The 20,919-nt window shown below is 40.2% G+C and overlaps 1 protein-coding gene across 1 annotated transcript; it reads right to left on the minus strand.

The window, feature by feature from the left end:
- Positions 1–1,288: 1,288 nt before the first annotated feature.
- On the minus strand, positions 1,289–20,714 carry ADRA1B (adrenoceptor alpha 1B). Its single transcript, XM_009948969.1, has 2 exons — positions 19,742–20,714; positions 1,289–1,851 (listed from the first exon to the last, which is right to left on the minus strand). The coding sequence occupies exons 1-2, from the start codon at positions 20,712–20,714 to the stop codon at positions 1,289–1,291; spliced, it is 1,536 nt and encodes a 511-aa protein (XP_009947271.1).
- Positions 20,715–20,919: the final 205 nt, after the last annotated feature.

Genomic DNA, 20,919 nt, shown 5'->3' on the forward strand with positions numbered 1-20,919 from the left:
CTAAAATTCCTAATAAGGAAAGTCTCTGAGGAAGGAGTAAATACCAATTATCATGGTTTGTACTACTCCGTGTAAAAAAGTCAGTCATTAGTTTCGTGATTCCCACTTAATTGCAAGAGATGAAAATACCTTCCAAACATGACCTAAAATGTCCTAGAAGGTATTCTCAGGAATTCTGTTGCAGTACTATATTACTGAGCTGAAAAATACTAATGACAGTGAAACTTAACTACTCCGTTGTTTTGACTCTTTGTCTTCTTATCTGAGTGGCAAAGCAAAAGCCTCTAAATGTGCAATACTATTTCCGAAGTGTGCTGAAAGAAGCAGGGGCTCAGCATATTTGTCCTAAAGCTGGGTTCAGTCCTCTTTTGTGCTGTGTCCACAATACCGTTTATAGTTATTTGGAGTGATTTATGAGTGTTGCTTTTAGAAATCAGATCCTCTGGTAGCTTGTATGTTTACAGAACACTTACTAATGTGCTGAAATGTAGATGATGAGCTCTCATCATTGCTGGATTTTCAAACTTTCGAAAAAGAACATGGTGAAGGATAGAGGAGTAACATATGTTGGTGATAAGGGAATCATGGAATGGAAGCAACTGCAGAGAGATTCAAGAGCATCCCGGGAGTTACAATGGCAAACAACCGCTGTGAGTGGTTTTGAAGCGAAAAAAGTGAAAATTGTGATAAGGAAACTTGGCTGAATTCCAGACCTATAGTAATAGGTGCAAGTGTTTAAATTGTTGCGAAATTACTTTAATCTTCGACATTGTTTTCCATTTCTAAAGTGCTAATGTACAGTGAAGTACAACAACAATGAGAATTTACAGGCAAAACCAGCGGCAGCTAGTACCCTGGAGAGGTACAAACAACTCTGCATTGCTCACTTCCACTCTCAGGCATCCATACATGCAGCTAGCACACAGGTACACACACACATTCATACACATTTCCCCCACCCACCCCCATATTTCTACATTCTTTCTATATACATATGTGTTTGGCTGTTCCACAGCACTTCCACAACAGCTAAATAATTGGATATGCACTTCCCTGGGTTTATGCGACACTTTCCCTGCATTCTGTTTTTGCTTCAGTAGCATCTGCGGCAATCGACGGGGAGTTTGGTTAGCCCCTGCCCTTACCGCTCGTGTGACACAGATCTGCCTGTTCCTCCCTGGCTTCCTTCTAGCGCTACACTGAGAACCTGTGCAAAGGTCCATTTCTTCCCCTGGGCTGAACATCAAACAGGTTGGTGTACAAAGAGAACAGACCGTTTCGAATCTGCTCATTCCAGCGTCAGGTTTGCTCTACAGTCAGTTTTGCCATTCAGTGTGTCACAGATGGCCTCATGGTCCCCATTGCTGGAAGCCTGGCTGCCAGCAGGAACATATCCATTGCGCTCTGTTGAGAGATTGAAGGTGAAGAACTGGCATGGGTCCTTCTGTCTGCTGCCTTCCTGTAAGGGGCTCAGGAAAGAGCTGGAGTTTTTCCATTCCTGGAATGTGCACATCTCCATATGTGGGTGAGTGATTTTGCTCAGGTAGCCAGGGCTGGGAGATGCTGAAGATAGTGTCCTCTGACTGCCACTTAGGAAACTCCCGCTGTCTTCCAGAGAGTCTTTCCTGGGGTGTTCAAAGGAGCACCGATTCCAGTTTCTGTAGCTGTATGCCCACCACCCCAACTGCTTTCGACGGTGGCACTGGCATTTTAGGATCTGTATAAAAGCCCTCTTGAACTCTTTGCTTGAGCAAGGGTAGATGATTGGATTCAAGCAGCTGTTAAAGTAGCCAAGCCAAAAAATCACCTTGAAGATCGTTTCAGGGGGCTTCAGAGCTGAAAACAGTGATCCTGTCCAGAAGAAACAAGCAGAGACAATATCTGAGACAATTGGTTTTTCTGCCTTTAGGAAGAGTAAATGTCCCATCAGATCACTGTTAGAATCTGTTTATCAGAAATCTTTAATGCATGTTGCTTTCATTTTTGGTCTTTTGCTAATAAGATGTTATTTTTGTTATTTTTAAAGCTAATAAGGAAATGCTTTCCACCATCTGAAAGCTAAGGGAGCACATAATATAGAATTAAAAAATAAAAAGCAGTCCTGTGTTTATATGTACACATCTGTTGCACTAACATCTGTTGATCCCAATGAAAGATCAAACCTCTGCTGTCCAAGCTGTTGCACAATGCACATATGGAATAAGGTTGTGCTGTCTTCAAACCTTTTGAATGTCATTTTTGAAGAAAAAGATCTAACTGTTCCTAGGCTTCTCAGAAGGAGTGTGTTCAGACATACCTTATAACTTCTAATACATTCTCTGGCAGCTCCTGAACATCACCCCTTTTATCTAGATTATTGTGATGGTACAAACCTCTTGAAGCCTGAAGTTAATTGTTGTACTTCCCATATCTCACACATTCAGAAAAATGGTGTAACCCAAAGGGGTTATTTTATGAATACTTCCTCTTCCGTTCACAACCAAATAATTTCCCTAAAGAGGCTGCCCGAATGAAACAGTCATACTGGGAAATCAATTTGATGTACTTTTAGTATTAAAACCATGCAATTGATCACCTAAATTTAGCAAATAGGGCTTTATAAAAGAATGTATGGCATTTTTAAAGCAAAACCGGCATTCAACAGTTACCCAGTTGGAAAATACCTTTGTGTCTGGCTCAAGTAATCAAAGAGCGGGGAATCAGGAGAGAATTCTTATGCCAAGAACTGGAGTTAGTTTTGAAGAGTTTTTCAAGTGAAAGGTGACATCCAAGCCTGAATGTCACATCTCTGAGAAAAGCGACCTTTTACGCTGGTGTGGTTTCAGATTCCCTGGCCTGTGAAAGCAGCTGAGTCAGTTGTGACTGCCAGGATGCCTTAGTGGGGAGGGATATGATTCTAGGCATGTTTCCCATCTCATAGCAATGTAGAGGCCATGACTTGGGTCTCAAAACTATGCAAAAGCACTTCCTAGTTTCTTGAGTAAATAGCTTTTATGTGCTACAGCAGATATCACTGGTTATGTAGATGACAATGCTGGCCTGGTGCTGACTATAGGGTCTGAGTCTCCTTAGCTCACAAGAAAGCCAAAGGGAGGTAAGTATGTGTCATTCCTCACATCCACTGCCTTCCTCAGTGTGTCAGCTAGTCCCTGAGCTGGCTCAGAAGAGAAAATAAGACACTGAGATGGCATCAGCTCCTGGAGAGACTCTTCCTCCCCCTCACTTGGGCAATAGGAGTCAGGAAAGATCCTGTGAATCCAGAATAATAGATTTTTTCCATGGCAGTGGTTTGGGCTAGTGCCAGCTAGCACTAGCTCTACCTACTGTCTTGGAGCTAAGCAACATGCTAGCCCTTAGGGGTAAAATGGAGGTTTTAAATTACAAGGTTCATAGGATTTATTTCATGGCTCCTGCACTTTACTGACTTTCTCCTCCATGTGCAAGGCTCTTGTAAGTTGAACCCATGTCCCTTACTGCTTTGTTGCTGCTAATGATTTGGAGGGTTTGACCAATGCCTCTTCTGTCCATCTGATGGAGATCCTACATCTGTCCTGATCGATACTACAGAAAGTAGAGAGTACAACATGTCTAACATCAGAGAAACTATGAATTGTATTTGATAAATTTCTAACAGGTAAGTCAAATCAATGCAAGCACTTAAAACTATCTTGTGAGTGTTACATACTCTGATGAAAGATCCAGCAACAATTCATGTGATTCTATGGAATAAGCTGTTAAATAGGTGTCAAATTCTTATAAAGCTTTAGGAAAAGCTGATCTAAGTTTCTAACTGCAGCTAAGATGAGGAAAATGTTCCAAAATCTCCTACATGCACAGTTGCAAACCATTCAGGATTCATTTTGTAAATAATAATTGCTAATATTTTCCCTAGAGTTTAGGGAAAAGAGAAGCTTTGTGACTTTACAAAATAAGTACAAAGCATTGTTATGTACAACAAGGAACTTTTGGAGCTCATACTGATAAATTTCTTGAATTGTTTTCTGGAGCTTGCTTAAAATATAAATGATTTTTAGCTCTTAAAGCCCAGTAAACCTCGTGAAGTGGCTAAAGAGCTCCCATTTTTTCTTATGTGTGAATGTTGAATTAGCAGTGGTGAATTTTTCCAGATCAGTTGGCTTGCCTTCCTCTTGTACTGTAACAATTGAAAGTCTACAGGACATTCCTCTACCAGATTTAAATATTTTTAGGCAGGTTAAATATGGACAGAGTAAATGCTACGGTATAATTTTCAATAATTAAAAAAAAAATATTAAGGAAGTTTACTGACAATTTTTGTGAAATTCTCTAAGGACAAATAAAATGAGCCAAGCTATAAAAAAGAAAATTGAGAACCAATGCAGATAAATGAGTTGTGCTTGTGTAATCTATATTGCACATGAATAAAATATAACTACGTACAGTAAAGACTAAGAGACCAAGTTGGGAAAAAGGTAAAAAGCTGAGTGCTGAAAGATCGCTGATCTTTGGAAACTGCTTCAAGAGGTGTGTGTTCCTTAAGGAAAAGAAGTAAGGAGCTTATGCTTATCTTCCATGACTATCTGTTTTTCAAATGCCATTTGAAAAAAATGACAGCAGGCCATTTTCAGCAGCAGCAGCAAGCATTTTCAAAGCTCTTTTACATTAAAGGGCAGTAACACGAAAGAGCAGAGAATTTCCTCATAGCAGCCCTGACTGATGGAGGCACCTTCTGTTCAGGCCTGATTCTAGAAAAGTCACTGAGCCCCGATCGGTCATTTAAAAGCTATCATAACCCTAGCTGAGTCATTAACAGAAAATGGGGAAACAGATCAGTTTGAAAAGTTATGTGGTAGTGTGATTTAAAAATAAAGATCAGCGTTTAGCTACAATAGTAGAAAAGTTTACAAACTAAGAAATTCGGGAATAAGTGTTAATGAAAACACTGATCATTAAACACTACTTTATTCTCCACTTCTTCCTGGTTCTACAAACAGTATAATGCAAGTGTTGCTTGGCTCTTAAATTATACACAAACTGGTAGATAGAGTTTTTACAAGAAGGTGAGGAAGTATGCTTTTCTGAACAAAAAATATTAGTTTGATAAATAAGCCATTGGTTTGTAGACTAGTGTGTTAATTGCTCTTATTTCAGACTGATGTATTAAAACTGGATAGAATTCTTCTTAACTCCTCTACCCTTCTTTATATATGTGTGTGTATATATGTATATGGAACCGTTCTGAAGGGAGATGGATTCCATCCATGAATTTTTGCTATGGTATAGTGTGCTATTACTTCCTAGATTTTTTCAAAAATCTGGTGGTAGATTATAATTCCAAGAAGGCCCAAGCAATAAGAGAGGTTCAGTCCCAGTGAGAATAAGTTCATATATAGGAGCACAACTCAGTTGCTCTCAGATAGCACATTTCATCTGGCAGTCATCCTGGCTTCGTACTGTCCTTCTGGTTTTACCAGTGGGCAATCTGAACTGGGGGAAGGTAAAAGGAATCAGCTGAAGGTCATGTGCTAAATGATTTTCACCAGTAAGAAAGTTTTTGTTTTACCAGGAAGAGAACTGTGAGACCTGGCACAACTCTCTTAACCGCTACAACTCACAGTGGGTAGTACGGTGCATTCAAGTAGTGTGTTTGGTGGGTCCTGCTACATTCGCCACCACCTAAGAAAAAGTAGAATTCAAGAATACGAATGTGATCAGATACACTGCTGGTCCTGCAGAAGCTATAGGCCATGACTAGCAGGACTCCACCTATGAAGGGATCCATGGCCAATGAAGGGATCCTTCACCACCAAAAGCTACAGATGCTCTGAAGTGTAGTAGTTTTGTGATACAACTTTCATCATGGTGAAGGAAAAAGGACTGAGGAAAGACATGACAATTTGTCTTTAGAAACATAAAAGTTACCTGCAAAGAAGAAGGAAATTAAATTGTTTTCCGTGTCCACAGTGGCAAATATATGAAGCACAGTGATTTGAATTGCAGCAAGACAGACTGAGATTAAGGATTGGGAAACACGTTCTGTCTTCCAAGACAGGAAAATTCTGGAACATACTGCCCGAGAAGGATGTGAAAATCCAGTCCTGGAGGCCCTTAAAAAGTAGACACACATCTACTGATTTATGTATAGCTGACCCAGCCTTTCGGTTGGAGGATGCCCTGAATGACCTCTTCGAATCCCTTCTAGTCCTTCTTTCTCTGGTTAACTCTGCGGAATATAACTGTGTTCATCAGGAAAACTTTATGGCTTAAGTTTTGGCAGCCCAGCAGAGTTTTACATCTGCAGCACTGGAATCCCACTGACACTGTAGTCTTAGATTCCCTTGGTAAATATATCCATTATTTAGGTTGAGGATTAACTGTTAGAAAAACAGAATGTCTGACGGATACTTATTTGGACGCTTATTCTCTTCAGGGCATGGAAAATTTCCGAGGTTTTGTGTTCAGTCCTTCCTCACTGGGTGGCATCCCAGCCTGAGTTTTCTACAGAGAGAGAAGAAAAGCTGTTCTTTATTATCCAGAAGATGGTTTAGATGGATGTCACCATACATGCTGTGTGCTTCTAAGTATGGTTTAGTTTGGTGACTGTTATCAGAGAATCAGAATCATTCAGGTTGGAAAAGACCTTTGAGATCATCGAGTCCAACCATCAACCCTACTCTACCAAGCACACCCCTAAAGCATATCGCCGAGCACCACATCTAAACAACCTTTAAACACATAAAGGGATGGTGACTCAGCCACCTCCCTGGGCAGCCTGTTCCAATGCCTGACAACCCTTTCAGTGAAAAAATTTTTCCTAATGTCAAGCCTAAACCTACGCTGGCGCAGCTTGAGTCCGTTATGCACAACTCTGCTGCCTTTCACCATATAAAGATATGAAAAATATTTTGATTAGCTTGTATATTTTTAACATTACTGTTTTCCCTACCTTGTTCTTGGAATTAACAACAATACCTTTTATTTAGCTGCACACATGCTTTTCCTCATAATTAACCTGTCAGGAGCAAACAACTGCAGGCTATTTTGGTACTTTGATAAAATGATAAAGCTAAGCCTACTAGACACACTCTCTAAACATCAGGCTCATGTTTCCTCCCCTAATCTCCAACTACTTTCCCATTGCAGTCTGATAAACAGATTAAATATTTCCCTGTCCTGATTTAGGTTGCTTTTCAAAATGGCTGGAAAATTTACATATGATTATCTCCTCAGTGATTTATTTGTGACGGGGCTAGCCAGAGTGACTTCCCTACTCAAACTGATTGCTCTCCTGATGCTTCATGTTTAACAGCTTCGCTCTAAGGGAATGTATATTTTCTATTCTCTGTGATTTTTTTTCTGCACTAAACACTGTGATTTATTAAATGTAGCACCACAATCTTACCTCTGATTACACCATTGACACCAATGAAGTTTTTGCAAAGCCTGTGTCCAGCACAAATGGAGAACAGGAAATATCTCAGAAACTCAATCAACTTGGTCAGTTTTGATTGTTTTTTGACCATGCTCACAAGACTTCATAGAGCTATTCAGTTTGGAAATACACTGAGCAACAGCAAATATCATAAAAAGGAATTAAGAAGTATTTTATTTAGAAAAAGCTAATTTCATTTACATTCGGCCTGGTTCTTTAAAATGAATGCTTTATTACACAGAAAGTAAATGAAGCACCCTCAATAAAATTAGGGAACATTGTGGGAAACAAGTTGCCATATTAATTGTCTTCTCATATTCTGCAGAATATCTGGCCAAAACATCACTGAGACTTTAAAAGTCAGAGTCCACTGGAGTCAGTGGGAGTCTTTGAAAGTCTTTGTAAAGGCTCATAAGGACTTCAGTGGACTTTGGAAGCATCCTTAAAATAGCAGAGTGAGCAGCAGGAAAATCTGGACTGGCTTAATCCCAATACTCTTGATTAAGGAAAACCCTTCACTGAAGGAGGTTTTGTTGTAGCCCTCTGCAGAGGAGAAACACACTCACACACACACACACTACTCTCATAGTCTTTCCTGCTCTGTTATTTTTCTTCCATCTAAATATCTGCTCCTTTGCTACGTCTCACAACTGATGGCTGTACTCGTAGAGAAAGGAGGATGGGAAAGTTAAGACCTTCTATTTAAGGATCCTTAATGTAATAGTTGGCAAGCTTCTCGACAAAAGTGTAATACAGAGGATGTGTTTGAGTTTCCACTTGCACATTATGGAAGAAAGAACTTTGCATCAAAATTAGACCCGCCAGTGCAACCAACCAACCAGACAAAACCTCTCAAACTACTTCCAGGAGAAGGGAGAAAGCTTGCTACTCCATTTGTGTGCATATGCAAGGTAGTTCTTGATACTATAGTAATTAGCTGGAGATTAAATCTGAAAAATAACATGTAAGATAAAGTTTATGAGCTAAAACTTTTGAAAGTGCCTTTGATATCTCTGTGCCATTCTGCTCTGTGTGCTACTCTCAGCCACACAGAGGAAATAAACAACTATGTATAAGTGACCAAGGGTCGTTCGTGATGACAGTCATTTGTGAAATATCACTGGGTTCCATTGTGTGGTTTCATTTCCTCCCTTCATCCTTCATGCAAAGAATATATATATATTTATACGTGGTGGGACTGAAAGCCAAGAACTTAGTAGAATCACAGAATTAGTGCAGTGGGAAGGGATGTTGTGGGGTCTCTTGTCAGCCCCCTGCTCAAAGCAGGGTCAACACTGCATTAGGTCCTCTGAAGCTTTCCTTTCTACAGGCTGAAGAAGCCCTGTTCCTTGATCCTCTCCTCACACAATGTGCTCCAGCCTTGTGATCGCTTTGGTTGCCTCCACTGGACTCACTCCAGTTCGTCGTCGTCTTCCTTGCATGGATGCAGTACTCCAGACACTGTCTAATGAGTGTGGACTAAAACTGCCCAATCACTTCGCTCCAGCTACTGATTCCGTTCCTGTTACACAGCCCAATGACCTGCAGCTCACATCTGACAGGGCCATTGGCGTAGTTTTACATCCTATATTAATGTTTGTGTGAGTCAGCTTCATGGGAGAGGGTATTCTCTGTGTATGTAATTTCAAGAATGACATATATTTTTATTTGTACCCAGTGGGAGGAAAATTTTAAACTCTTAATGATTTTTTAATCTAAAATTAATCACATTCTCCTTCACTGTCTGCCTTCATTTTAATATCTCTGTCCAGACATGTTCACTTACGTATTTCCTTTCTTCCTCTTAATGTTTAAATATTTATTTCTACTCCTTTTGTCTTATTTAGTTTTTAACTCCAACTGCTAATCTCTTTCCCAATCACTTTGTGTTGTGATAATTGACTTTCTAATAATTAAACATCCATTTTTATTAGGCTGTGTATTTTATATCAATTTATCTAAATTACTCATAGAATCAGTTCTTTTCAGAATCAAGTATTTGATACTTAGATTATATAATAATTGGGCAGGAGTATTGTGAATTTCCTGGATTTAAGGAGAAAAAGTCTCTGTGGATGAATTTTGATTTATCAGGTTCCATGTTTTCTGCCCGTTACAAAAAATCACATTTCAAAATCTTCTAAATCCAATTTTGCTTAGATGAGAGCCAACCTAGGATGAGTGTGTGTTCCTGTTTACTGGAACAAATACAACATTTGTTTTTATTGAAACAAAATGGTCTGGAGTTGTTTAAGTAGTTCACTGTGTGTCAGTTGATGTTCCAGTAATAGCAAACTAGCTACAATAAAATATGTTGTGAAGCAGTAACAGGGTAGAAGGAGAGCTTCACTGCACAAGTTTTTGTCATTGTCTTAAGATTAAAGAAAAGCCATAAAATTTGAAACTACTTGTCTTTACTCATAACAAGTAGAAAATGAAGTGTTTCAAAACTTGAAACAGAGTGGGGAGGTTCCAGAGAGAAAACCACGTTCTTGTTTGAATACCATAAACCAGAAATAGAGAATCGGTAATAAGTATTTGGAAGTTTTTTTGTAGAGTCTCGTCAAATTTAAATAGTTAAGATAACCTTGGAAGGCAAACATATCCTCCTGCATTCAGAGGAGAGAATGCTTCCACTTTGGTATGGAGTAATTGGAATATTTCTGACTGGAGTTAAATCTGAACTTTTCAACATTCCACATGAGGGAAAATTCCAATGTTTTAAAGACTGTTGTACAGATGAAAAGCATTGCAAAATACAAAATGATAACAAATGAGTTCTGAAACATGAAAAACAGGAAGCTTCAACAATATCAAACTCTGTCTCAATCTCTCTTTTGCAAAAATGAGTATTGTTTTGCAAGAAATTTGTTTTATGATGGAACTCAGCCTTCCGATGAAAAGTGACTTGATCAGATTTGCGATGTGCTCAGTGAGAGACTTTCCCAGTGCTAGGCAGTAGATGGCTGCCAATGGCCTGGCTGGGAACCTCTGCTTCACCCCTGCGCTTCATGCTGTGATTCCTGCTGCACCCGTAACTTCTGGTAGCGGCTAATGGCTGAGTGATGGCCGCTTCCTAACGAACAGGGAAAGCTCAAATGCTCCATGCATATAGCTAATAAAATTCTCCCTGTAAAAGTAATAAGCTGCCTCTGACCAGAGTTGTTATGAATATGAGTTTAAAGAATGCGGAAAGGATGTATTCATCTTTCATTTAAGCTTTCTGCAGTCCTTTTTACCGAGTCAGCATGCCAAGGTTTTAAAGCTAATTGGACTTCTAAAGCTCCTGATTTCTTTCCTTCCAGCATTCAGTGTTTGTTTACAGTTCTCTGGACTTATTTAATATGGGAAAACCCTCACAGTTACAAACAGTAGAGGATGAAATAGAGAGTATGGTTATAAAATTAAGAGTTGATCAAGCTGGGAGGGACTGCAGGCCTTCTAGAGAAGAGGGTTAGGATAGCAGTGAAAAAAGACCTTGAGAAATAGGAAGAGCATCCAAAATCAATAGAATAAAATAAAATAAAGAAAATGAAAGGAAAGATGGTTAAATTATAACTACTACAAGCAAGTAATGATGGCTAGTATTTGGTTATGGTTGTCGAGCATGTTGGTGTCTCTGTGGGATGCCTTGGGCTGCATCTCCCAGTGGTGCCCGGGCTGCCAGGCTGGGGGACACCGTGGGAATCACAGTAAGCCAGCAGTCACCAACATGGTGCACAGCGGCACTCCTGTGTTTGTGGGTAACCTCTGTGTGTGTGTGCTGGGGGAGAGCACTGTGCTGTTGAGGAAGGAGGAGTATCAAACAAGAAATAACTGAGTAGACAATGATATTGCAGAAAATAATGTGGGAGAAATACAAATCCAAATACGATGCTGTTGCAAGTACAGCAGTTCTCATTCTTCATTGTATTAATAGGTAAGTTATGTGTATGTCCAAGGATCTAGGCCAGCTACTAGGAAAGTCATCTGGTTGTGAGGAATTTGTGTCCTAGAACTGCCTACCTACCGCAGTTGTGGGGTTCTTTTTGCTGGAGCCTTCTGGCCCTACGGTGAGCAACCACTTGTGAGTGGTGATGAAAGTATCGTTCAACTGGTCCTCAGCCCCTGAGGCTTTCATTTCCCTGTTTTCCAGTTGAGTTAAGGAAGTGACACAGAGAAATCTCCCCTAACTGTCCTGATAGGGTAAAAGCGGTTTATACTCATGCCTCCATCCTGTTCAAACAGGAAAATGAATGTCTGCAAACCAATATATTATTGGTATTAGCTAAACTCAGTAACTCCTACCAATCTAAGGCCTGAGCCTGTGTAGACAATTTCTTAAGCAGGCAAATGAATGTCGCCGACATACACAAATGCAGAATCTGACCCTAAAGAGTACATCCCCCTATGGATATGTTATTGAGTAAGAGCAAAGCCTAAGGAAAACATTCTCCTTTCTGTCTCATAGGCTGAGAAAAATTATTGTTTCTGTTTTCTTATCCTAAATAAAATTAATGATTTCTTATCATCCACACTATCTGTCTCTGATAAAGGGTTCCTCATATTTCAGACAAACAAATCATTTCTGTGAGACCTGCATGAACTTCATTCATAATGGCTCAAATTTGAGAGCCTTTTAAAGACTCCAAAAATAGAGACTTACCTAGAATGGCCAAAATGAAACCAGGACTTTACCTCCCTTGAAGCTTTGCTGATGGAAGTTGTAGTACAGATAGGGATCAGATCTTTTTACTAAAACCCAGAGCTTTGGTAACTACACCTTCTTGTATTACAAGCAATTGCAAAGCAGAGAGCTATATTTGCGTTTTTAAAGGAACAGTGCTGACATATTTAACCACAGAGATACTAACATTGGCACTCCTGCCATAGTAAGATTGTCTCTGATTGGTAGGCAGAAGTTTCCAGAATTCCTGCTCTGGTCTGAAGTCCATGACCGTCCTTCCACAGCATCATATAAAAGATGATGTTGATGTTTAAAGCACTGAAAGTTGAAAATTATTTTAAAAAACTTATGGTACAACAGACCATTTGGAAAAGAAAAACATGAGCTTTGTTTGCCCAGAAAAAAAAAAGAAAGAGGAAAGCTGTAGTTTAAAAAAGAACAATAAAAAAAAGCAATGGGATTAAGGTTTTTTCATGCCTCATCCATAGTTGTCATATTAGCAAAAATTCTGAGTGTATCTTAAATAACAAAATATGGAGATACAAGATATGGAAAATACATGAGATATGAAAAAATTCCATCAAGAACTTATATTTTGGACACAAACCGTATGTATCCTTGTATATACTACTAGGGCTATGAAGATGATGAGGGGACTGGAACATCTCTCTTACGAGGAAAGGCTGAGAGACCTGGAGCTCTTTAGCTTGGAGAAGACTGAGGGGGGACCTTACCAAGGCTTATAAATATCTAAAGGGCGGGTGTCAAGAGGATGGGGCCAGGCTCTTCTCAGTGGTGCCCAGTGACAGGACAAGGGGCAACAGGCACAAACTGGAGCACAGGAAGTTCTGCCTGAACATGAGGAAAAAATTCATTCTGAGGGTGGCAGAGCACTGGCACAGGCTGCCCAGGGAGGTTGTGGAGTCTCCTTCCCTGGAGATATTCAAAACCCGCCTGGACACGACCCTGTGCGACCTGCTGTAGGTGAACCTGCTTTAGCAGGGGGTTGGACTCAGTGATCTCCAGAGGTCCCTTCCAACCACCACCATTCTGTGAGTCTGTGATACTAGTCTACCACCTCTTAGTCCAGAATAGCTATGATGACTCACAACGTGGAGAGAATTCACTTGTGTTTAAATTGCGTTGCCCTCACATAAAAGAGGATTTTAGTAAGATAGGGACAGAGACATGATATTATTGTTATTATTACTTTGTCCAAAACAGTTAGAGACTTTTGCAGCTTGCTAACTAGAAGGAATATGGGCCAAGCTTATGCTTGTTTTGCAAAGGATTAGCTGATTAAGGGAGCCTAGAAAAGCTAATCTAAGTCTACTGACATTTCATTTATTATACTTCTGTATCTTCAATTACTGGGCATGCTTTGGTGTCTTTTTTCCCTTCCTCGCTTCTATAACTGAAGCAGTCTGTCTTGGACATTGTTGGTAAATAATAGGACTCTAACAAGGAGTTGAATAACACAGCTACAAAGTTGTTGTATGAACTTCTGTTATATTTTTTCTCTGTTGTTAACTTAGAGACGGATGGTTATTGCTTTTCGGTTTCTAGGTATCGCTTATTGGACTAGATGACCTTTGGGTGTCCCTTCCAGCCCAATGCATTCTATGATAAAATAGCTCAAAGTCCTGTAGTGGGCTGTGGAGAAAGACTTTAGTGAAGATATTAAAAAAATCATCACTTTTTGATCATGTCTGTATTTCATAGATAGGTACACTAGAGAAGATGGAGCTGAGATCCTGAGGTATGGCCTCAGTGCTTTAGGACCATATGCACATGTATAACTTCACTCAGCGCTTTCAACATGACTACCGACCTGAGCAATAGCACGTGTGTTTGCGAGTGCCTTTGGCGTAAGGACGTTGTGTCCACTGCTTTGCTGGGTGCTGAAAGCAGGGTTTCCTCTGAAATTATCACTTCTCTCCTGTCTTTAATTTCAGTAGTTTTGAGATTTCCTACTGCTGCCCAGTGGCTCAGTCCTGAATTTTTTTTTTCCTTGGAGCTTTCTGATCACCTGAGATAGGAGTTGCTGCAATCCCTGAGGTTGAGTAGTCAATATGAGTTGATTTCTTTGTATTTTTTCTGTATTGCTTTTTGTATTTGTAAGACCATACACTTTAAGATCTCCGTTTGTTCCTCTGACCTGCAAATGAAAAGCCTATGTAGGAAGAACCCCAGAATTTGCGCAGTTTCATTGCTTTGATAACAAAATTGTTCTAAAAAATAGAAGTCTGTAAGTAACTGATAATTGGCATCCTTTGCAAACCAAACGGCTTAAACCAGGGCTTAAGGGAGGCTATTTTAGTAGTAAAATGAATCATCTTGAAATAATCTAGTCCTCCATGTGTGACAAAACGTGCTTTGCTGGTGAAGAAATACCCCTATGATGTTTAGTTTTACAGGAATTGGCTAGAAAATAGGAGGAGCAGGTTCCTGCTATCACCAGTGCAATTGAACATTGTACCAAAGATTGACCTGCAACTGGGCAGAGGGTCAGGTTGCCACATATATTATTAATTTGTCCAAATTCTGTGTAACTATTAACTTGAGGGCATCAAATCTAGACAGCTAGGCTAGTTAGAGAGGGGAAGAGAGGGCAAGACCAAAATGAGATGAAAGACAGACTAGGCCTAAAGCCTTGCAGAAAGCAGGACCCAGTAGCACGGACAGCACTGGACCTCATGCCTTGAAGTGTTTCCCATGGGAAACTAAGTGGCCTAATTTGATATTCTTGGTGCAGAGATGCAGAGGTTGGGCTGATGTAACATAAATCTACATACTGTACTTGAATAACTTTTTATTTTAAGAATAATTTTGTATTGGCTGACCTGTAGTATGCGGAGTATTTTTATGTTCTTTTTTATAATTTTATAGAGAGGTTTCAAAAGCTTAATATTTAAGGATAGTCAAAACAGTTGTATCTTCATTATGAGGCTCTTGGGACCTTAAGTTACAATTAAGTTACTAGAGTTTTGTTTCTGATTTCAGTGGATAAGGTCACAGGTTTTGTGGGAGCAGGGGGAGTTAGGCTCTGAACTGGAAAGTGAATAAAGCTCTGCTGATCTCCACTGGAGTTAAGCAATGGGCGGGGAAAGTTAATAGGCTTTGGTTAAAGTACTGGAGGTGGTGAGTTTTCCCTTTGCTGGGGATGTGTGGATGTGGGTGTCTGGGAGAAGACTGGCAAGCCCATTCTGGTATCTCAGTTAACAGGAGTCAGACTAAACTTTTACCTGGCAGCCAGGGGGAAACATATGAACCTTTGTTTTGGATTAATTTTTTAAATAAAGGTATTGGCAAAAAAATGCATATTCCTTTGTTTAAAGGAGGGAGTTTTATTTCTGCAGTGCTCTAGTCTTTAGATAAAAGTAATCTATTTTACTGAGCATTTTTCAGCAGTGCATACTTAATATAGTCCTGATGCCTGAGAAAGGATTTGTATGAGGGGGAAGAGAAGAAACTTTTATTTTAAAAAAGCAAGTTACTTACTTGTCAAAGCTAAGTCACTGAATTTATGGCACAAGACATTGTTTCAAAATGCACGTCTTCATTTTCTTTTTTATTCTGTACCACAATAAATTTTGAGTGGCAACACACCTGTTTACAAACCCATTGAGCATCTTTGAATGTGCACAACAAGGATATTCTGAGGCTCTGTTGCTATCTGGAAAGACTATCTGGTAGCTACTGGAATAAAAACAAATTTCTCACATGATTCTCTTTGATACCAGTTTTGCTGCAGTAACGCTAAAGGCAGCATGGTTCAGTCCTGCAAAGAGAGATTGTGGGTCATTCTTCGTGCTGATCATTTCACGGTGCTCAGTACATCATAGTGTCAGCGCCATAATTCCTCTCCGTAGCTGTATACAGAGCTCTGTCAGAGAGCTTTCTTTGCAAAGCCTTTTGATTCTTGCTTGAAAAACACTCTGTAAGTGTTAATATTATTTTTTTGCCTTTGTCATGGAATATTTATTCAAGCAATATCCCTGCTTTCAGCACTGCATCAGTTCCCAGTATATATCTGCCACCTCATGCAATAATCCTTTGTCTGGGCTATCAAAATGGGTAGCTGCAGAATGTATTGAAATGCCAGAGTGAAAGAATTATGATTATGTCTGGGAAACTAGTAGAAGACCTGAGAATGCTTTTAACATGAAGGAAACTCCTCTACATATGAGCAGATTCGTTAAGACATGGTTTTGGGGTATTGCAGAAATAATGTTTACCGACTTGTCAAATGTTTTGTGGTTGGATCCTCAGAAATCCAGACCGGTTCTGCTAATGCCGTTCTACAGAGTCACAGCATTACTGAGTGAAACAGGGAGCAAAATCAAATAGTAAAGATGTGGATGTGAGGATATTATTGGGGTAATGGTGCAGATATAAGGCGTGAAAAATACAGGCTGAGGAAGAAGCCTATTGTTCCAGTATAGTGAAGGTAAGTATCTAGTCTGGACTCAGTAGCAGAAAAGGTATTGTAGTTTGCAGTCCTGCAATGATGAGCCAGTGGGCTGTGATTAAAGCAGCTCAGGGCACCTATGGAGAGTTTTGTGAATCATCAGTACCTTTTGGATTCTATGGTTTGATTGTCACTGAAATTGGTTTCGTACCACTGTGTGCTTTTTGTACCATTTAATTTTGTGACTTCAAGACACAAAGCAAAAGATTTCTGGGCTGCATCAAGAGAAGTGTGGCCAGCAGATCAGGAAAGGTAATGCTCCCCCTTTACTCTGCCCTGGTGAGACCCCACCTGGAGTACTGTGTCCATCTCTGGAGCCCTCAATACAAGAAGGACATGGACCTGTTGGAGCAGGTCCAGAGGAGGGTCATGAAAATGACCAGAGGGCTGGAGCACCTCTCCAGTGAAGACAGGCTGAGAGAGTTGGGGTTGTTCAGCCAGGAGAAAAGAAGGCTCCGAGGTGACCTTATAGCGGCCTTCCAGCACCTGAGATTGTCCTACAAGAAGGCAAGAACTGTTCACAAGGGTCTGTAGCGATAGGACGAGGGGTAAAGGTTTTAAGCTAGAAAAGGGTAGATTTAGGTTGGACATGAGGAAAAAGTTCTCTAATATGAGGGTGGTGGATCACTGGAACGGGTTGCCCAGAGAGGCAGTGGAAGCCCCATCCCTGGTGACATTCAAGGTGAGGCTTGATGGGGCTCTGAGCAACCTGACCTAGTTAGAGATGTCCCTGCTTATTGTAGGGGGGGTTGGACTAGATGACCTTTAGAGGTCCCTTCCAACCCAATGCCTTCTATGATTCTATGAAGAATGCAGCGCACAGCAAGGTCCTTAAGAAGTCTCTCCACTGCTTTACCCTCTTCTGCACTTAAGAATGGCTGCGTGTCAGGAAAAGGTCTTTTCCACACCTGTTTTAGTGAGCAGTGCTTTAGTCATGCCTAACATCGTTAGTTAACTGATACACAGAGATGAAAAGTGCAAGGTTCTGTAGTGTGCTGAATAAATTTAAGTGCTTGTTATTTAGATGCATTTGGATACTCTATTGGATATGTGTGCCTTTTTTCTGCCTTTCTTAGACTAAAGGCTGTCCGTTAGGAGCTGGGTCCCTGAAAGGATTTCTAGACAGACAGGAGAGCCAGCAGTCTATATTGCAACACCAAGATGCTGGTTTTTTATTTTTCTGACACAATGGCAACTCTTTCTGAACCTCAGCTCTGCGGGGCACCAAGCGCTCACAGCGCTGAAGCGAGCGTGCTGGGGGTTACAGGCACTCAGTCTGCGTTGGGTCAGAGCCCACAGCAGTGGGTTTAGCCCCTCAGCCCACTCAGTACCTCTGCCAGCACACAGTGTGCTGTGGTGGAGCCTCTCAGCCTGTCACCTCACCAATGCCTTGCACACAATTTCTATGAGAGAGAAATTTGTATTGTGACAAGCAATGAATTTTCCACTCGGGTGTCTTAAGCAATGACTCATTAAACCTCCCAGGAAAGTCCAGGAGTTTTGAAATAACTTCTTGAAGGGAAAAATGACACTCTTTCGAGAAACTTTATTGTTTCTCACATTGCCTCTGCCCTGTGACCATAATGTTTTTAATGGACTGCTCTGCATCTGTGTTCGTTGAACAGTGTCAGGAGCTATACTGGCTTCTGCTACCTAAGGATGTGCTCTACTGCACATTTGCTTTTTTTCTCCAAAGTTCATTCAATAATTCAAAATCAAGGAGGGAATCTACTTTGTCAGGGGATCGTGACTTACTAGCTACATATCTAGTACTACTACTTGTACCATACAGTGAAAATATATTTCTATCCACAGGTATATATTTTTTCAATAGTTGGAAACTTGCTCTGTTATAAACTTTCTTTAAGAGCTGGCACATGGACTTAAACTTCAGTAGCCAAAAAGAACTTTGCTCACAATTTTCCTTCTGTTTGGAATTTTTCACATCCTTAATATTAGCTTTATGCAGATCTTGAATCATAAAGATTTTTAAGTTTATGATACAGTAAGCTAGAGATTATAAAGTTGCCCTGCCATAGCCTAAGTAGTTGTCTTGCGGTAAAGATTCTAGTCTAAATAACATTACACTTTCACTGAAATTATAATTTTTTAACACTTCACCAAGACTAGGTTGCTGAACTCAGTTTGTTTGCTACAACAGTCTCTAAAAATACTTGCCTACCACTCAATTAGAAATGTTTTTGTAGGCTAACGAAGTAAATACAAATACAGAATGTTAATAAAGTCTTTTTCTCCCTTTTCTTTTTCCATCTCGTTCCATATTTAGGCTGCCAGATTGTCTGTGTCTCAGATAAATTAAATTTGGACAGATATTTTTGAGAGCTTAGTAATTCAATGTCTTGAGATACTCCACTTCAGAGCTAATGCTAGTATTAAAGACAATTCAAGCAAATTTCACAAGGACTTGGGGACACAGAGCAAATCAAAAAAGCAAACAAAGGGCTGCATCAAATGCTTTAATAATATTTTAAAGTTGAAAGTGAGCACAGTGGCTGCCAAAATCTCACATGGCCATCTCCTGAAATGCCTGAACCAAAACCTATTGAAACCAATGATCTGTGGGGATCAGTGGGCTTCGTGTGTTTGCTTTTGAGATTTGATCAGTGATGTTTGAACCGAGAACTAGAACTTTTTCAGCTTCCTAAAGCTCAGGGGAGTTTTGCATCTCATCATTACAGCAGGTTCGTTTCCATTTAAGACACCTAATAATGCCAAAAGACCTACTGTGTTATATATATGAGGTCTGAACATCTAACAGCAAACTAAACCAAGGACATTTCAGTGCTGAAACCCTTTTTGTGTTCTTATCTAGATTTTTGTTAAAGTATCCTATAAAAATGTTTGTGAAACCTAATTTACTTCAAACAAAGACCATAAAGGGGGATTTAATATATAAACTCTGAAGATATTGCCCCCTGATTTGACATCTGCCCCATCACTGAGGACTACCAGATGAGCAGACTTTCTGCAGGCTGCACACTTTACAAAGTTTTAGCATGACTCTTTGAAGTAATTCAGAAGTAAATTACTTCCCTTCTTTTCATCTACTCACTGCAGTTCTCAAAATGATACCTACTTATCGTTCGTCTGTTTTTTTTCTAAGGTATTTTTGTAGTAAACAACCAACCCTCTTCCTCCCCCTCCCCTCGCAATCCCTTGATTACCAACTTACCTAGCGGCAGAACAATGAAGAAAGGTAGCCAACACAAGATGAACATGCCAACCACGATTCCCAACGTCTTGGCTGCCTTCTTTTCTCTAGAGAATTTAAAAAGTTTGAAAGCTAAGGAGTTCCTGGGATTGTGACCCTTGGGTTTGGTGTTGTTTAATGTGTCCTCATGAATGTTCCTGTAATGAATCCGTAAAGTCAGCTCCTTGGAGTTGGACATTTCTTTCATAACCCCAGCTTCCAAGTTTTTAGTAGTCCTTTTTGCCACTATGTAGACCCGACAGTACATCACGAGGATGACGATTAAAGGAATGTAAAATGACCCCAAGGAAGAAAACAAAGCATAGAATGGTTCTTCAGTGATACGGCACTCTTTATCGTCCTTGGGTGCTGGTTCTTTCCAGCCCAAAAGAGGCCCAATAGAAATCACCATGGAAAGGACCCAGACACCTAGGAGAGCTAAAATTGCCCTTCTTCTTGTTACCAAAGTCGGATACTGGAGAGAATAACGTACTCCTATATATCTATCTATAGAAATTGCACATAGACTTAAAATGGAAGCTGTACAGCATAGCACATCAACTGCTGCCCAGATATCACAAAATATCCTCCCCAAAACCCAGTAGCCAAGGATTTCCAGTGTAGCAGAGAATGGAAGGACAGTAAAACTCAGCAACAAATCTGCTATTGCGAGGTTAATTATGAAATAGTTTGTAGGGATTCTTAAATGTCTATTGCAGGCAACAGAGAGAATTACCAAGATATTACCTATAATAGCAAAGAGTATAAAGGCACCTAGGATAAGCCCCACAATTATTGCCCTACTGGTATCCAAGGCAGGTGAATCCAGATTGCTTGCTGTCTCATTGGAGCTGTTTGCAGAAAGATTGCCATTATTTAATGCAGACACTTTCAAATATCCAGGTATTGATGAATTTGATTTATCACCAAGGTAGGTATTCATCTTAAAAATCATCCTCCATAGCAACTTATGACTGGATCCCTTGCATAATACGCAGATGGTTTGGGTTCAGTTGAAAGTTATCCCTCTACCAAAGAAGTTGCTGCAAAGCCCCGGCCAGTTTTAGGTTGAGAACTCATCTCCCCCGCAAGCTGTCAGCTACGAGCACGTAGAGCTTGCACAGCGTGAAGTCCTCTGAAGCCTGTCAGAAGGAATAGGC

The sequence above is a fragment of the Leptosomus discolor genome, chromosome 10, assembly GCF_034619465.1.
Source record: "Leptosomus discolor isolate bLepDis1 chromosome 10, bLepDis1.hap2, whole genome shotgun sequence".
NCBI classification, from domain to species: Eukaryota; Metazoa; Chordata; class Aves; order Leptosomiformes; family Leptosomidae; genus Leptosomus; species Leptosomus discolor.